We start from the raw sequence: 18,342 nt of genomic DNA on the forward strand, positions 1-18,342 counted from the left end.
CTTTTTACCCTGAGAATTTATTCTGTGGATGAATAAATGATTCCTCTCCTTAATAAAAGTCACCACACTTCCTGTCGGTTGTTGATTAAAGTGTTGTTGATTTGATTCCTGTTCAATAAGCTGTTTCAACAATTAATATACATTCATTATTATTATAATTATTACATTTAAAATCCAAACCATGAAAACACATGAAATCTCTTCAATGTCTTTCTCCGTTTAAACAAAGACGATTTGTTTGTGAAAATATTAAACTGTGGACTAATAAATGAAAAACATGATTAAAAAAAATAGGAAATTTCATAGCTAAGTTTTGTTTTTTGGTTTATTGTTGCTATAGGACAAGTTCACATTTGTTCAGGGTCTCACATGATTTCACAATATTTTTACCCCACGTGACAATGTCTGTATCTATATATAGATATATATATATACGACTCTGGAGTCACATGGCAGGTCACAGGTCGTCAACTCATTAATCACATTAATGAACATGTTAAAAACGTGAACTTGTCCTTTAAACCTGCGGCTGATTTTTCAGTCCTGAACTCAACTCAAATCATCGTCATCATCATTGACATTAAAGTTCATATAAGAAAATACAGTTTCCCCGAATAAAAACCAGAGACTGCTAAAAGTACAGTAATAAAAACAACAGGTGGAGAAACTGCTACTGCTTCATGTCTGAAGAATAATCAATATTTTGTTGTTTCCTATTAAAATCTGATCATTTTTTCTCACAAACCATGTGAGGAACAAAAAGCTGTTTGTCTCCACGGCAACGGGATGATGTCAAGAGGCGTTTGAGTCACTGTACGTCGTCGGTCGTACGTATGATCCTAAGTCAGATTTTTTTTTAAATCGTCGCACCGTCGTCACATTGTAAGTAACACGCTAAAGATGAATGTTAATATTTAAAATAGATAAATACATTAATCCTCTGACTTGTCACTGAGAACCGTGTCAGACTAGTCATATGTTCATATAAAACTATCCTGGTTCTATAAACTTTCACCGTCACAGAGAAAAGAAAGTGTTTTTAAATTGTAGCATTTTTACACTTTTCCTGTGTTTTAAATGTTTTAAATTCCTGAACTGTCACTTTAATAAGTGTGTGGGCATGTCCTACACATATGGGCGTGTCCTCGGTGCCGGTGTGGGCGTGTCTTCAGCAGGTGGGCAGGACCGTGAGCCCGTCCAGGTCCAGCTCCACCGAGTGGACGCTGAAATCTCCCAGACCCTGAAACAAACCAGGGTTCATGAAGGTGACCCCGACATACAGACAGACCCACGAGGTCACACAAGGTCACATGAGGTCACACAAGGTCACGTCTGTTTATTTATCATTAAAATCATAAACCTAGTGATAGTTGATTACAGTCTTACCGGCATGTCATTGAGGAGCTGCAGCACCACTTGCCGCTGCCCCGGCTCGCGGGTCAGCAGGTAGAGGAAGCCGCCTCCCCCGGCGCCGGCAAGACTCTGACCCAGGACCAGCGGCCGCAGCGCCTCCATCATGGTCCGGACCGAGGCCGGCTCACAGCCCGGAGCCATCAGCTTCTTCTGCTCCCACGAGCGGTCCAGACACCGGCCCAGTCTGGACAGGGAGCCTGGGGGGGGCAGAGGAGCAAGGGCTTCTGGGAAATGTAGGTAGTGGAATAATTTAGTGTTTTCTGTTAACAAGAACCCGTCTCACCCTCAGAACAGGCCCGGGCACATTCCTCTGAGTTCTCCACGAGCTGCTGGACGTTCTGGACCATCGAGGGCAAACGACTGTACCAGTTCCGGACCACGTCCTGCAGACAGAACCATCTTCATCATCACCTTCACCATCATCATCACTACATCTTCATCATCATCATCACCATCATCATCGTCACCGACCTGCAGCAGGTTCCGAGCCAGCCGGGTCTTCCCGGTGTAGACCAGCAGGAGGCGCTGCTCCAGAGCAACCAGGAAGTCGTCCGGAGGACTGAGACGCTCCACCTCCACCTGCAGGGGCAGAAACGTCCTGGAGCGCCCCACCTTGACTCCGCCCACCAGACCTCCCACCTGGTCCTGCCAGCCACCACCTAGAGGAGCAGAAGTGAAGAGGAGGAAGAGGAGGAGGAAGAGGAAGAGGGAGTTCAGTCGAGGCAGCCGACCGGGTTTGGTTCGTTCTCTCTCCAACCAGGAAGACCCATGGACCCAGGGTCATGACCGGTGTCACGACCCGGTGTCACGACCCGGCGTCAGTCAGAATGACCCGGGGTCGTGACCCGGGGTCAGAGGCTCTGGTCCAACATGACCCACCTGTGGTGAGGATCTGCTCCAGGTACAAGATGGCGTGGATGAGAGCGTCAGTGTCATAGGTTCGACCTGTACATCTGTAGACCGCAGCTAACAGCGCCCCCGCCAGGATACTGCTGGTCCCTGCAGGATGAACAGTCACAGTGTGAAACATTTTCATTTTATACGTTGGTTTGTTTTATGACTTGGTCGGTCTCTCACCCAGTCCAGATCCGGTGGGCAGCGTCGACCAGCTTTGGATCTCCACCCCTCCGCCCCACCGCTCCATCAGCTGGTGCCCCAGAGCATGCTGGGAGGTGAGGGACACCAGACCGCTGCACACAGAGACGGCTTTCAGCAGGGCTCCTGCCTCTCACACACACACACACACACACACACACACACACACACACACACACACAAACACACACACACACACACAAACACACATTTACAGGACGCGTAATGTAAAAAAAGTGGAATGTTCTGAGTGTTGAACAGAGCTGGTGTTGTGTGTCTCACGACAGCCACAAGGGGGCGATAATGAGTTTCCATGTAAGTTTGTTTATGACCCATACTGCAGCCGGCCACCAGGGGGCGGAGCCGTGCTCGTCTCTCACCCGGTGCGTGGGGCTGACAGTAGTCACTGAGGTCATCCAAGCTGTCGCACACCATCCCCGTGGAAACGCCGCCTTCCCGCCCTCCTGAGCGGCTGACCAGCAGGAGGAGGGGCTCCCTGATGCGTCGGGCCCGGGCGCCGATGGGACGCTTCCCGTCGATGCGCACTGCGATGTTGGTCACGGAGCCGCCATGCTCGAAGGCGATAGGTGGCGTGTCGCTCCACCCGCCTGGAACACGGAGAGGTTAAAGGTCACACGACAGTTAACAGTCAAGCGACTGGAAGTCAGAGGTCAGAGGTCAGAGGTCAGAGTCTTCATCTTCGTCTTCAGCCTTAAAATAAATCATAAAGAAATGATCTCGGTTTTTATTTCCATTCACCTGCCAAGTCCAGTCTGGCCGGACACTCCACTTCCTGCCACTCCGTGAGGGGCAGGACTTCACCCTGACCAATAGAGATGAATCTCTGCGATGACATCACGGCCCGCCGCAGCAGCACCTGTCCGGCGCCTTCGTAATGCCTGGCTGCCCGAACCAGCAGGTCCGGCCTGTAGGGGGCAGTTAGTCAGTGGCCGACACGTAAAAAACACCCGAGCGAAACGAGAGAGAGAGAGTGACGTTCACCTGCTCAGCCAATCAGCTCTCTGTGCAGCCAGGGCGTGGACTCCGCCCCACAGGTTACCCTCCTCCAACAGGAGGTAGGCGGAGCTCCAGGCCTCGTTAGCAGCGGGTCCACTCCTCAGACCGCCCCGCCCCCTCGCCATGCACACCAACACATCAGCGATGCAGGACAGACAGCGGGCGGCCACGCCCAGCTCAGCACCTGGCTCCGCCCCCTGCTCCCTGGGACCAGCTGCAACTGGAAAAAAAAAGTGGAGTGGAGAGTGAAGCTCATGGCACCTGATATAAACTCTCACATCACGACTGTGAACTGTGACTCACTGTCGTCCAGTGTATCCAGCAGCGCCCCCTGCTCGCCGCCAAGCACTGCTGCCCTGAAGCAAGGCAGCAGGCAGACGTCCGACCGACTCGTCAGGGCGTCAAACACTCTCCGCCTCCCCGCCAGGAACAGCAGCTCCTCCCTCCACCGCAGCTCTGCCTCCTGGCGAGTGAGTGACAGCACCTCCCTCAACGACAACCTCCACGCCTCCCGCCACCGCCGCAGGCAGCCGACTCCTCCCCCCAGCAGCCAGGCCACGCCCCCCTCCAGACCCACAGCGCCTCCTCTGGGGCGGAGCACCGGGAAGAGACGAGCCTCAAGGAGGGAACGCCCCTCCCCCCGGACCCACAACTCCTCTGCCCTGAGGGGAGGAGAGAGGAGGGGAAGAGGAGAGAGGAGGAGAGGAGGGGAGGAGGAGAGGAGGAGAGAGGAGGGGAGGAGGAGAGAGGAGGGGAAGAGGAGAGAGGAGGAGAGGAGGGGAGGAGGAGAGAGGAGGAGAGAGGATGAGAGGAGGGGAGGAGGAGAGGAGGAGAGGAGGAGAGAGGATGAGAGGAGGGGAGGAGAGGGGAGGAGAGGGGAGGAGGGGAGGAGGGGAGGAGGAGAGGAGGAGAGGAGAGAGGCAAGAGGAAAGAGGAGAGGGGGAGAGAGGAGATGAGAAGAGAGGAGGGGAGGAGGAGAGGAGGAGAGAGGAGGGGAGGAGGAGAGAGGAGGAGAGAGGGGGAGAGAGGAGATGAGAAGAGAGGAGGGGAGGGGGGGAGGAGGGGAGGAGAGAGGCAAGAGGAAAGAGGAGAGGGGGAGAGGAGGAGAGAGGAGATGAGAAGAGAGGAGGGGAGGGGGGGAGGAGGGGAGGAGAGAGGCAAGAGGAAAGAGGAGAGGGGGAGAGGAGGAGAGAGGAGATGAGAAGAGAGGAGCAGAGAGGAGGAGAGGAGAAAAGGGGCAGAGCCAGCAATGTATGATCACTTTCATTAACATTATGTTTCTTATGACAATTCAACTCGTCAGAAAAGACAAAGATCAAAGATAAAACTTAAAGGTCAAAGTGGATGCGATGGGCGGAGTCTCACTGTATCCCTGTCCGGCTGTAGAAGTCGCTCCACGTCTGGTTGAGGAAGGAGGCGTGGCCGTCGTCAGAGGAGACCTGAGCAGGGGGAGGAGCCTGATTATCATGAGTCCGTTCATCACTTTGTTCTCAGGACGTAGAACTCTGTTGAACCGACCTGCAGGTCGTCCCGAGCCCCCGTCACAGTGAACACCTTCAGCTTCAGCTCCCCCAGCTCCACGCGATGGCCCTGGATGATGATGTCACTGGACAGTTTCATCTTCCTGATGCACCGAGACGCCGACGGCTCGAGACCCGACAGCAGACAACCTGAGGGGACGTCCAGAGGCCCCTGAGGGAGAGGTCAGAGGTCACCACGCCGACCGCAACACGACCTGCTCGGAGCAGCGCTATTAGACAAGCGTCTCACCTGTAGGTGGCAGTGCTGCACTACCGCTCCAGTCGCCACGGCAACGTCTCCCTCCACGACGCTGTTGATCACCCGAGCGCCGTCGCTCACCCCGCTCTCTCTCTGAAGGGAAACAGGAAGACGTCAGAGAAGCTCACCGCGACGACACGAGTCAGTCTGAGGCCGAGGGACAGGAAGTGTCACCTGGATGTGGGAGAGCGTGTTCCTGTCGGACCAATCACAGGTCAGTCGCTGCACATGCTGCTTCCCAGACAGCGTCAGGTAGTCGTAGTGACCGCCGGCGACGTACACTGTGAGGACGAGAGCAGAGCGCAGGTGTGGGGGGCGTGAAAATGGATTCTGGCAGCTTGACGACAAAAGTGCAGAGCAAAGTGAAAGAAACAATAGTTTCACCTTCAAACAAAAACATTCATCAGCATTTTCCTGGTGGATTCTGTTCCCTGTGGACAGAGCGAGGTTCACTTCCTGTCTCTATGCTAAGCCAAGATGTCGATTTCCCCCTTTTCCCTGTCTTCATGCTAAGCTAGGCTAGTCTTTATGCTCAGCTAAGCTAGCTGTTTCCCCATAACTTCAGACAATAGACAAAGCTAAGATAGTTGTTCCCGGCCTTGATGCTAAGCTAAGAATGAGGAACATCCTGCAGTGTCGGTAGTTTGTATTTTATCAACGAGTCCTGATGGCCGTCTGATGACTAAAATGTTAAAAAAGGATTCAATGACATTTTGGGACAAGGACTATTTTAAAGAATTTACAAATGTGGTCAAGAAACAGTTTGAGGTGGAGTTGAGGAAATACGGACGACACAAAGCAAATACAGACAATGTTCATCAGTCATGTCCACAAGGTGTCGAGCGAGAGAGACCCACCCAGTCTGAGCGGCGTCCCTCTGAGGATCCTCCACAGCTCCGCCCTGCCGTCCCTCACCGTCGCCCCCTGTGGTCCGACGACAGAACTGCAGCCGCCTCTCTCCTCACTCACAAACTGAGCCTGAGTAAGATCTGAGCAGAGGCACTTCAACACGTCCAGGAAGAGAGAGATCTGAGGAGCGACAGCAAGACGGTCGGTTGAAACTCTCAGAGATTACTTGGAGGGGATCTGTGTCTGAACCCTGGAGTCCCTCAGGGCTCTGTCCTCTTCTCTTTGAACACCAGCTCATTAGACGCTGATTTCCTTCCATATGCAGACGACACACAACTCATTTGATCCTTTCCACAATCTGACACCAGGTGGCAGCAGAATCTCTGCTGGACGTCGACGTATCACCTGAAGCTCAATCTGGACCAGACCCAGAAGCTTCTCAGTAGTGTTGGACCGATATATCGGCGGGACAATAATATCGGCCGATGTTTGCGTTTTTTACGTGTATCGGCATCGCCGATAGTTTTTTTTGGGAGGGCAGATCCGGTCGCCTATCGGGCCCGGCCCCGCTCTCTCCGGAACCATTTACCCAGCGCCGTCGCGGTGCCTCTGCCCTCGGCTGCCACGCTGCACGCCCGTCGGGTACCAACTCTCCCTCTCCTCCGGAGAGCGGGAGGGGGATTCAATGTCTCCCACTCCGCTCTGCCGCTGGCTCCGGCCGGCTTAGTCGTGGGTCGCGGTGGACGGAGCGCCCAGTGGGTTTGTGTCTTTCTCCTTTTTCTCCAAACCGTTGCCTCGTGGAAATTGACTTTTTAATCTCGGGGGCCGCCGCCGCCGCCGCCGGACGGGCGCGAGGCTTGTGGTTGCTGTTTTACGCATCCTCCACATCTCTCTGCTCGTCGGCTGGCTCTTCTCCCCCCGTACCCTCCTTCTCTTCCCCGCCTTTCCCCTCTCTGCTTCGGCAGGCTGGGACTGGCGGCGCCCCCCCGTCGGGCCCCGCACAGAGTCGGGCGCGGCTGCCGGTGGACTGACCGCGCCGCAGGCTTTGCGCAGGGGATCCCGTTCGCAGGCCGACGAGTCCCGGTGCGGTGGGAACTCCAGAGATGCTCCAGAGCGACGTGAGCCTCGTCTCCCTCGACCCAGGGAGGCGAGACACGGCCTCGGCCATAACCTCACTTTGACTAAGACCTCAGATCAGACGAGTCAACCCGCTGAATTTAATTATATTTAACTATTAAATTGAGGGAGCAAAAGTAGTATCGGCTCCAAATATCGGCTCAAGAAAATCTGTATCGGTCGAACCCTACTTCTCAGGCTCCGCCTACATCCAGGACTTGGTCAGACCTTTACACCCCGTCCCATCCACTCGGCTCTGCTACTCCTTCGCTGCGAGGGGGCGGAGCCACCGCTGCTCTTCATGGTTGAATGATCCTATTGTAAGACGCTTGATGAATGAATGTAATCTAATCTAATCTGAGGAAACGAGAAACAAGTCCAACTTGCTTACTAAATTTTTTTTTTAAAACTCCTTGTACCTGCAGGGGCGGAGCCCCGGAGTCCAGGCCCAGGTAGGTGCAGCCGTTAAGAGGAGGCGTGACGTGAGTCTGCAACAGCTTCTCTGACACCGACCTGCTGAAGAAGACCGGACCCGACACCTGCGCACAGAACCACAGAATCACACAGAATGATTCAACTCAGCAAAACAACAAGCACAACGTCAAACCTTCTGCAGCTTCTGCTCCGGTTTGAAAGAAGCCTTCGGGTTCTAAAGGTGTGTTTGATGTTTTGTGTTTGTGATCTGAAGGTGTTTGATGTTTTGTGTTTGTGATCTGAAGGTGTTTGATGTTATGAGTTTGTGATCTGAAGGTGTTTGATGTTATGAGTTTGTGATCTGAAGGTGTGTTTGATGTTTTGTGTTTGTGATCTGAAGGTGTTTGATGTTTTGAGTTTGTGATCTGAAGGTGTTTGATGTTATGAGTTTGTGATCTGAAGGTGTTTGATGTTTTGAGTTTGTGATCTGAAGGTGTTTGATGTTTTGTGTTTGTGATCTGAAGGTGTTTGATGTTTTGTGTTTGTGATCTGAAGGTGTTTGATGTTTTGTGTTTGTGATATGAAGGTGTTTGATGTTTTGTGTTTGTGATCTGAAGATGTGTTTGATGTTTTGTGTTTGTGATCTGAAGGTGTTTGATGTTTTGTGTTTGTGATCTGAAGGTGTTTGATGTTTTGAGTTTGTGATCTGAAGGTGTGTTTGATGTTTTGTGTTTGTGATCTGAAGGTGTTTGATGTTTTGAGTTTGTGATCTGAAGGTGTTTGATGTTTTGTGTTTGTGATCTGAAGGTGTTTGATGTTTTGTGTTTGTGATCTGAAGGTGTTTGATGTTTTGTGTTTGTGATCTGAAGGTGTTTGATATTTTGTGTTTGTGATCTGAAGATGTTTGATGTTTTGTGTTTGTGATCTGAAGGTGTTTGATGTTTTGTGTTTGTGATCTGAAGGTGTTTGATGTTTTGTGTTTGTGATCTGAAGGTGTTTGATGTTTTGTGTTTGTGATCTGAAGGTGTTTGATGTTTTGTCTTTGTGATCTGAAGGTGTTTGATGTTTTGAGTTTGTGATCTGAAGGTGTTTGATGTTTTGTGTTTGTGATCTGAAGGTGTTTGATGTTTTGTGTTTGTGATCTGAAGGTGTTTGATGTTATGAGTTTGTGATCTGAAGGTGTTTGATGTTTTGTGTTTGTGATCTGAAGGTGTTTGATGTTTTGAGTTTGTGATCTGAAGGTGTGTTTGATGTTTTGTGTTTGTGATCTGAAGGTGTTTGATGTTTTGTGTTTGTGATCTGAAGGTGTTTGATGTTTTGAGTTTGTGATATGAAGGTGTTTGATGTTTTGTGTTTGTGATCTGAAGGTGTTTGATGTTTTGTCTTTGTGATCTGAAGGTGTGTTTGATGTTTTGTGTTTGTGATCTGAAGGTGTTTGATATTTTGTGTTTGTGATCTGAAGGTGTTTGATGTTTTGAGTTTGTGATCTGAAGGTGTTTGATGTTTTGAGTCAGCGAAGCCGAAGACGCACCAGCGGCACTTTCCCATCAGGCATCAGAGCTTGTTGAATCTGCTCCTCTGTTCCCTTGTAGACGATGTCTCTGACTCGACCCTGGGAGACGAAACAAACACATCTCAGTCCCACTGAAAGAAACATGAAACGTAGATTTGAATAAGTTGAGATGAAATGAAGTGAGCACCTGTTGGTCGCACAGGTAGACGCCGTGATCCGCTGCGTAGGAGACGTCACCTGGTAACGCCAGGACACGAACACCAGAGAAACCCTCCCAGGAGAGAGCTAACACACACACACACACACACACACACACACAAGTTTGTTCCACCGTTGACAAACAAACATGTTTATGTACAATTATGAGTTTTGTGCTTTTTAAACCAAACTATCTGACAGCTGCGGTTGAACCACGATGATGAAATCTATGAAACATTACATTGTAAAAGGCCTGATGTATCATGTCACTAATAACCGCACAGCGCCTTATGATTTCATAAATAGGCTCAATAACAAACAGTCAGGTTCCGTGTTGTTGATGTTTCACTGACTCGTGGTTAAACACAAACTTTAGACCTGGAAGAACCGGAATTCTGCCGTTGAGTCACCTGTCACCTGCCTCTCCCTCTACTCCTGCTCATTTTATTATTTTATATCGAAGTGACCTTTTGGATATAAAATGTCATGTTGTCCATAATGCTATATATATGAGTTAAATATAGTGACATGAGTGGACCCGACCATTGAATACGGTTGTTGAACTAAACGGTCCAGAATACGTTGCGTTGACATTTTTGACGAATTTTCAGACGCTGACGGAAACAGGAAATGGAATCAGAGGCGCCCCACCATAAAGTGTCCCCTGTCGGTCGCTCAGTTTTTTGCCGTTTGCAACTTTACCAACAGATGCCGCCAGAAAATTACAATACGTAATCGCAGTAAGCGATTCTTAAGCAAAACACGTTTTGTAAAAGTCAGGGTATTTCCTCGAGGTCCTTTAGCCGATGGTTCTGTGTGCACGCTGAAAAAATACCTGGGTTTTCGGCTCAGAGTAACTCTTTATAACAAGCAACAATAACAGACAAAGAAAAGATCTGCAGTATGAACAACACGGTTTCTCGCCGCAGCAGAACTAGACTGTGACTTGTGTCGTAGTCGTGTGCTTCTGCAGTAATTCACTGACCAAAGTCCAGCGGGACGGAGAGGATCATGTCGGTGCTGCAGACCCAGACACCGGGAGGAGAACCGGGACAGATCTGGGTCAACGAGACAAAAACAAGATCTTAACTCTTTACATTTATGAAAGATTCATCGTTTCACCTGGTGAACGTGACTCGTGACGTCACCTAGTGTTTCAAACTGCCGATCACATGTGGGCGGAGTCATTATCAGACTCCTCCCACGCCGCACTGATGGAACTGATCCGGTCCAGGACCACCGTGGTCCTCTGCCTCACTGAAGTCCACCTTCAGGAAATTTTGAAGGGAAAAGTCGTCTGTGGGAGGAGTCTCCAACTTTTTCTTTGACGACCCAGTGGGACGCCACATGGAACGGTCAGCTTAACAACCTATCATTTTAATCATCGTACATAAAATGTGAAGTTCTGTGTGAAAGACGAGACGAGACGAAGCCCGAGGCCCGAGGCAGACCTGGGTACTGAGGCGGTCCAGCAGCAGGTCCAGACAGCAGAGTGGCGCCTGGACCTTCTGCCCGGGCTTCTCCCCAGGCAGCCAGCAGAAGGCTCTGCTGCACGAGCTCCAGGGAAAATCACGACCCTGCAGGAAAAAAGAAAAACAACAGAGGTGAGCGGCAAACAACACAAACATCTGCAGATGCACGTTTACTAGACTGGACCGGACTCACTGTGTGCATGATGAGGATGTGAGCGTCATCCAGGACGTCAGCCGTCACCACCTGAGCAAACAAAGAAACTTCCTTATTCAAAATGCTCCGGTTCTAAAGGACACGAGTCTTTACCTTTCTTCAACTGAGAAATATAAGAACCAACAGAGCCATCACAACCCAGTTGTGGCCCGTCATTGAGACGTCACTCACCGTGTGTCCGGCTCGGTTGCTCAGGTGCTCGGCAGCGACTAGCAGAGCGTTCAGCGTCGCCCCCCCGCTGCCCACCGGCTCCTCACGGTCCCGCACTGTCAGAACCAACGCACCCTCGTAGAGCGAGCCACACTGCTGCCGCAACTCCAGCTCTGTGAGAGACGCACACACACACGATCGTCTGTGTAAAACAACTGAGACATCACTGTTGCTATGGTTACACCTGCCGCCTGAAACAAAGACGTTACATTACAATGAAAAACAAAAATAAAATTTAGAACAAGAAACAATAAGGGAGTATAAGTATTTTTAATGAGTATCAACCCAGCGACATCTTTTTTTTTAGGAACCAGACATAGGAGCGGGGGAGGTCTGACCTGAACCCATTGGATGGTGCCAGCTGTCACTCAGACTGTAGCCACGCCCCCAACACATCCATCCTGAACCATAAACTCCTCAGGGAAATGTTTTACTGACGTCATGAATCAAGTCACGTTCTCTTAGAGTCGCCCTCTGCTGGTCAGGACACAGACTACAGGCTTCACACACTTTCTGGACCTGGTGACCGACCGCTACGTTCCATTACACCTCAGAACTCGTTGCACCTGGAGGCACTTCACCACCCGACCTCCGACCACCGAGGTATGAAGAAACGCAGCATACGTCCACTTTCATATCCAAGTCCATGAACTAGACAGTGTTACTGTAATGTGATGAATTTGAACGATGCCACTGTAGATTATTAAAATAAAAGAAAAAGACGGCGGGACGTGAGGTTAGTTACAAAGTCATAAGTGAATCTGTAATTGGAGCGATTCTGACGATCTTTTATCAGAATTGATCTCAGATGATCTGATGTTCAGAGGAACGTGGACACTTCAGCCACATCTCACTTCAGTTCGTGGTCTACGCTCATTATACCACAGACTGAACCAATCAGATCGCTTGATTTGAGCAAGTTGTTTTATTAGGTTTGATAAATCGATGGAGACAAAGCTCGTTGTCACAAGTGTAACAAATGTTTAGCGAGTGAAGTCACGAGTGATCTGTGAAACATTTAGTGAAACTGAAAGTTCAGTCGGATCTGTTATGTTTTACATACAGTTAATTATCATTTGTCTGACACAAGACTCGTTGTTTTGAAACCTAGATGTTGAGAAGAATCGTGATTCCGATTGTGGATCATGATTCTGTCCCATGAAACAGACAGACAGACAGACAGACAGACAGACAGGTCAAACAACACAAAACAATACAGACTGTCAACCTGTCCTGCACTGACCATCTGACCTGTAGACTGATACACAACACATGTTTACACACTCCTTATTTATACTTCACACTTATTTTTTACTATATATATATATATATATATATACACACATATATATAGCTCCATATATAGATGATATATAGATGGACAGAAAGACAGACAGACAGACAGACAGACAGATTGATAGTTACTTTATTTATCCAAAGCTGGGAAATGTTGGTGTAACAGCAGGACGTTTCACAGCACACATTAAAAATATATACAATATTTACACAAATAAATATAAAAATATACGAATTGCAAAAAATATTGAGAAAAAGAATAATCAATATTCAGAATTTACATGAATATCACCAGTAGAAAAAGTTCAGTGAAGTCGATGACGACACACGACACGTGACGTGACACCTCACCAGTCGCCGCAGCGAACAAAGATCGTAGAGAGCGAAGATGAGCCTCACCTCTCTGGAAGCAGACCTCGCTGTCTCTGTGTCGGCAGGTCAGAACCACCACGGTCCACTTCAACCCGCCGCGAGACATCCCCGGGCCGGTCGAGTCGCCCCGCTCCGCACGGTCCCGCTCCGCCATCCGCTGAGTGTCCTGCTAGACAGTACCGACGCTGCTCACTGACTGTTGGTTCCGCCCTCCTGAGACCGGTGGTTGGTTCCGCCCCTCTGAGACCGGTGGTTGGTTCCGCCCCTCTGAGACCGTTGGTTGGTTCCGCCCCTCTGAGACCGTTGGTTGGTTCCGCCCCTCTGAGACCGTTGGTTGGTTCCGACCCTCTGAGACCGTTGGTTGGTTCCGACCCTCTGAGACCGTTGGTTGGTTCCGACCCTCTGAGACCGTTGGTTGGTTCCGACCCTCTGAGACCGTTGGTTGGTTCCGACCCTCTGAGACCGTTGGTTGGTTACGCCCCTCTGAGACCGTTGGTTGGTTCCGACCCTCTGAGACCGTTGGTTGGTTCCGCCCCTCTGAGACCGTTGGGACCACGCGCGCCGCAATAGGCTATAAAATCTAAAGGGCGGCGTTCGATTTCGATCTTTGGACCATTCGCCCGGGCGGGTCACAGACTGGAACAGACGGGTTCAGTCGGATGACGTCACCACATGTAGGTGTTTCATTAACTGTTGTAAGATCATTAAAAAAACATACAAACTCCCAGGATGCAAAAGTGCGACACCAATCAATCATATCAGGAAAGTAAATAAATAATAATTTTTTCCATGTTCAATGTCTTTTGACAGTAGATATCTCAGTCAGATTCAAGATATATATTAAAAAATGTGCAGCTGAATGAAACGTCGAGTATAGATCTAATAAACTATAACAGCTGGAAAGAGAAACTGACATTTATTAAGATGCAACAAATTAAAGTTTTGCAAGAAAACTTTGAGTTGCTTTTATGGATAAAACAATTCTCAGAATTCAGAATACTGCTGGTTAGAAACTAATAGTTTATTTAAATGAAACTTATTAGACACTTATCACATCAACGTCGTCAGTTCAACGTCCGAAGTCCCACAACAGACAGAAATATGGATATTAGATCATACTCAATATGTATTTAATATTCTCCTCTCCAGACACAGAACACGTGAACAGAACAGACGGAACCCAGCCGGTTTAAAAACAGTAAAAAAAAAGAAGAAATGTTTAATTATCTATACAACGTGAAATCAGCAGAAATTATATACAGATGTACATTAATGTGCCACAGAGCAGGATTTATGAATCATAATTCATCTTCACTCTTCCTCCTCATCCTCATCGGGCAGCGGCCGCGACCTGCACATGGTGAACTCACGTCAATCATCAGATTAATAATAATACGTTAAAACATCAGAGTCAATTTGTTTATATCCGTAAAAAGTTTCAGTGAGAAAAATGATTCCAGATTCATGTCACATCATTTTAATGAAACTCACACTGAGATTTTATTGTGATTTCGTCGGACTCATCACAAGTTGCACAACTTAAAAAAAACAACACTTTTCATAGTTTGTTACTCGAACCCAATGTTCACCAATATGAAATATTGTACGGAAAAAACAATAAAAATTGTTTTATTTTTATGTTTAAATGTCACGTAAAATAAATTATGTTTATTTTTTAAATTCAAGTTTCTATATATACGGTTTTATTTGTGTTTCTTTTATTTAGTTATTTATGGTTAATCAAAAATTATGAAGCCTCAATAACATTTCTGTTATTAAAGTTTGAAAACAGCGTCTTAAATATATATATATATATATATATATATATATATATATATATATATATATTACCGAAAATATTGTTCTCACGAATATCGGCCCCAAAAATTCATATTGGTCCGACTCTAGTTTTATCCAAAGCGTTTGTTTTTTGACAAAATAAGCAAAAATACAAAATAAAATTTCACAGGAACCGTGACACAAAGCATCTAACGTACTTCAGTCAAAAATTATTTTTTTTAAGTAAAGATATAAACAATTCCATAAATAAATGCAGTAACAGTTAAATTAAATACATAATTAATTGATTATTTATGTATTTCTACATTAATCAGTTATTATATCTGGTGAAATTTGACAGTGGACAAGCTGCAAACTAAATTTATAACTAAGAATCACGACAGCGTCTTCATCGGCATCATCATCGACCTCCAGAGAAACTGTGACAGGAACTTTAACCGAAGTTAACAGAAAAACGAATTATTAAATTTAGACTTTTTCCATTCGGTGAATAAACGTTTGCATCTCGTTTCCGTTCAGAGAAGATTTTTATGTTCCGTCATTTTTTCGTCGATGAAAAAATTCTCTTACAGATCAAAATGTTTTGTGAGCGCTTCTGTTGCTGATGAGCTTAGCTATAAAAACTTTGATTATATTTTACATATAAAAATATGTCTTTACTTTCTTAATTAAAGTTCTTTATATTCAGTTGTATTTGTTCTTTTTTATTTATGATAAAGTTTAACGTGGAACTGTAAAATGTGCTACATTTTTGTCATAAAGCTTTGATAACATCTTGGGAATATATACACATATCAGTAGAATTATCGATATTGGGTATTGTTGTCGGGCTCTAGTTTAAATGATCAAACGATTGCGAGGCGGATACTTCACGTACTTCCTGTTGACCTTTGACATCCCGCTGCCCCCGGCCTCCTCGTCGTCCTCGACCTCCTGCGGCTGCTGGTTCTCCTTCTCGGGCTTCCGCGGCGGACCACCGAAGAAATCCCCGATGCCCTTCTGCCAAGTGGGAGTGGGGCGGGGACACACGGGGTTCCCTCCGGCGTATTTACCCTTGGCTGAGAGGAAGACAGCAGACGGCATCGAGTCAGACAGTGCGTGTGTGTGTGTGAGAGTCAGAGTGTGTGTGTGTGTGTGTGTGTGAGAGAGTCAGCGAGTGTGTGTGTGTGTGTGTGTGTGTGTGTGTGTGAGAGAGTCAGCGAGTGTGTGTGTGTGTGTGTGTGTGTGTGTGTGAGAGAGTCAGCGAGTGTGTGTGTGTGTGTTTGGGTGTGTGTGTGTGTGTGTGTGGTGACCCTGACTGACCTGGGGTGGACGTCTGACTGCTGCAGGACGAGGCGTTGGCTGAACTGGAGCCCAGAGATTTCCGCGGAGCAGAAGCTGCAACGGCTGCAAATAAAAGAGAAATTGAAGATGAAGCAGCGAAGAAACTGGATCCACTGGATGAGATGAGATGAGATCTGAGGAACAATGAGAGAAGCATCACAACACGTGACTGCAGCTGAGAGAAGAGAAGAGGAGGGGAAGAGAAGAAGAAGAGGTGAAGAGGAGAGGAGGTGAAGAGAAGAAGAGGAGAGGAGAAGAGGTGAAGAGAAGAAGACGTGAAGAGAGAAGAGAAGAAGAAGAGGTGAAGAGAAGAAGACGTGAAGAGGAGAGGAGGTGAAGAGAAGAAGAGGAGAGGAGGTGAAGAGGAGAAGAGGTGAAGAGAAGAAGAAGACGTGAAGAGAGAAGAGAAGAGGAGGTGAGGAGAAGAAGAGGAGAGGAGGTGAAGAGAAGAAGAGGAGAGGAGGTGAAGAGAAGAAGAAGACGTGAAGAGAGAAGAGAAGAGAAGAAGAAGACGTGAAGAGAGAAGAGAAGAGGAGAGGAGGTGAAGAGAATTAGAGGAGAGGAAGAGGAGAAGAGAAGAAGAGGAGAGGAGAAGGGGAAGAAGTGAAGAGAAGAGAGGAGAAGAGGTGAAGAGAAGAGGAGAAGGGGAAGAGGTGAAGAGAAGAGAGGAGAAGAGGTGAAGAGAAGAGGAGAAGAGGTGAAGAGAAGAGAGGAGAAGAGGTGAAGAGAAGAGGAGAAGAGGTGAAGAGAAGAGAGGAGAAGAGAGGAGAAGAGAAGAAGAAGAGAGGAGAAGAGAGGAGAAGAGAAGAAGAAGAGAGGAGAAGAGAAGAAGAAGAAGAAGAAGAGATAACGTCACAACAGGAAACTGGGTCATGAGCCTTTTAGTCGAGAAAGAAATGACACCTAAAGAAAGTACAATATTTTGGGTGTATTCATTTCATTTGTGCCGAATGAACAGAAACACATTGCGTGTCAATAAACCACTGTTCATTCGACCCCGTCACTCGTGTACTTTCCACAACATGCGTGAAAACATTAAATCGTGCGTCATGTTAACGGAGTCTGGTGCGTCCGCGCGACGCCGCTCGGAAAACTGGCGCCACTTCTGCAGAAACAAGATCCGCTTCTGTCGCGAGGCCGCCGGGGAACGAGGCTCCGCGGCTCCGCGGCTCGGCGGCTCGGCGGCTCGGCGGCTCGGCGGCTCGGCTTCATTAAAACTCGGTTGTTGTTGTTGTTGTTGTTGTTTTAAAGGCCTCGTCGTTCGGGAGGAACCGGAACCGAGCGGCGAGTCCGCTGCGTGTTGGCGGGAGGCGGTGGTCGGACACACGGACTCTGAGAAGCAGGTTCTTCTGAACAAACACGAGTCACTTGTATTTATATAGATTTATATAGATATATTTAATATTTAATTTGTGATTCATAAAGGTAAGAAAGTTACCGGAACCAGTTACCGGACGCTCTGGCGCGTGCGTCCCCGCGCCGCCAGGCTTCATTAGAAAAAAGACTAATTTTAGCACAAATCAGCCGCGCGAGGCCGAGCTGGTGACGCGCGTCGGCCGTGTGGTCACTGTACCTTTCCGGTAGGAGCCGGGGACACTGTCGGCCTTGGTCCGAACCATGTTGACGACGAGCCTGCAGCGGGAGATCGGGTCGGTTGAGCCGCGGACAGAGACTCGAGCAGTGAGACGAGCCGCGTCCCGCCTTCGTTTAAAAAGCTCCGGACGGAGGGCGGGAGATTTCTTCTTCTGCGGCTTCACTACAGGCAGACAACGAGCAGCAGTGGAGCAGCGCCGCCGCCGCCCTCAGGCAGAGCGGTGTAACTGCAGCTGCGGTCTCCCATAAGAGCCACAAACATTAAAAACATATTTACTTGAAATATGTTTTTGTGTTAATTGTGGTGTTCAGAATGTATTGATCAGTAAATATTAGAGCCCGACAGATTAATTGGTTGACTGATAATATCGTCCAATAACAGCCTTTCACAGAAAAATCTGTATCGGTACTTATGTTAACGGATATGAAATCTTTTATTGAACTGAATAAACAAAGCAGAAAATAATGTGCATTTATGTTTTACATTTTACGTCAAATAAATGTATTTATTTATTAATTTTCAAGATTTTTTTCTGAATTCAAGTTATATTTATTTGGTTGCATTGGTGTTTTCTCTTTATTTTTTTCTTTATTTCTTCTTAATTTATTTAACTTAAATATCAAGCCTCAGTTACATCTCTTTGTCATAAAGTTTTGGTAACGACATT

The 18,342-nt window shown here is 47.8% G+C and overlaps 2 protein-coding genes across 2 annotated transcripts; both read right to left on the reverse strand.

Moving 5' to 3' along the window:
• Nucleotide 1: 1 nt before the first annotated feature.
• Nucleotides 2-13,820, reverse strand: LOC118314747 (L-fucose kinase). The gene is made up of 23 exons (XM_035641354.2): nt 12,986-13,820; nt 11,252-11,403; nt 11,060-11,110; nt 10,846-10,971; nt 10,380-10,452; nt 9,384-9,481; nt 9,215-9,295; nt 7,689-7,808; nt 6,162-6,333; nt 5,479-5,585; nt 5,296-5,397; nt 5,044-5,217; nt 4,891-4,964; nt 3,829-4,187; nt 3,511-3,745; nt 3,268-3,434; nt 2,889-3,116; nt 2,491-2,634; nt 2,293-2,412; nt 1,885-2,072; nt 1,697-1,796; nt 1,387-1,610; nt 2-1,240 (listed from the first exon to the last, which is right to left on the reverse strand). The coding sequence occupies exons 1-23, from the start codon at nt 13,110-13,112 to the stop codon at nt 1,169-1,171; spliced, it is 3,294 nt and encodes a 1,097-aa protein (XP_035497247.1). The 5' UTR covers nt 13,113-13,820; the 3' UTR covers nt 2-1,168.
• Nucleotides 13,821-14,146: 326 nt separating this feature from the next.
• Nucleotides 14,147-17,822, reverse strand: pclaf (PCNA clamp associated factor). Its single transcript, XM_035641365.2, has 4 exons — nt 17,655-17,822; nt 16,061-16,144; nt 15,636-15,816; nt 14,147-14,309 (listed from the first exon to the last, which is right to left on the reverse strand). Exons 1-4 carry the CDS (start codon nt 17,698-17,700, stop codon nt 14,270-14,272), a joined length of 351 nt encoding a protein of 116 aa, XP_035497258.1. The 5' UTR covers nt 17,701-17,822; the 3' UTR covers nt 14,147-14,269.
• Nucleotides 17,823-18,342: the final 520 nt, after the last annotated feature.

Source organism: Scophthalmus maximus, chromosome 7, assembly GCF_022379125.1.
Source record: "Scophthalmus maximus strain ysfricsl-2021 chromosome 7, ASM2237912v1, whole genome shotgun sequence".
NCBI classification, from domain to species: Eukaryota; Metazoa; Chordata; class Actinopteri; order Pleuronectiformes; family Scophthalmidae; genus Scophthalmus; species Scophthalmus maximus.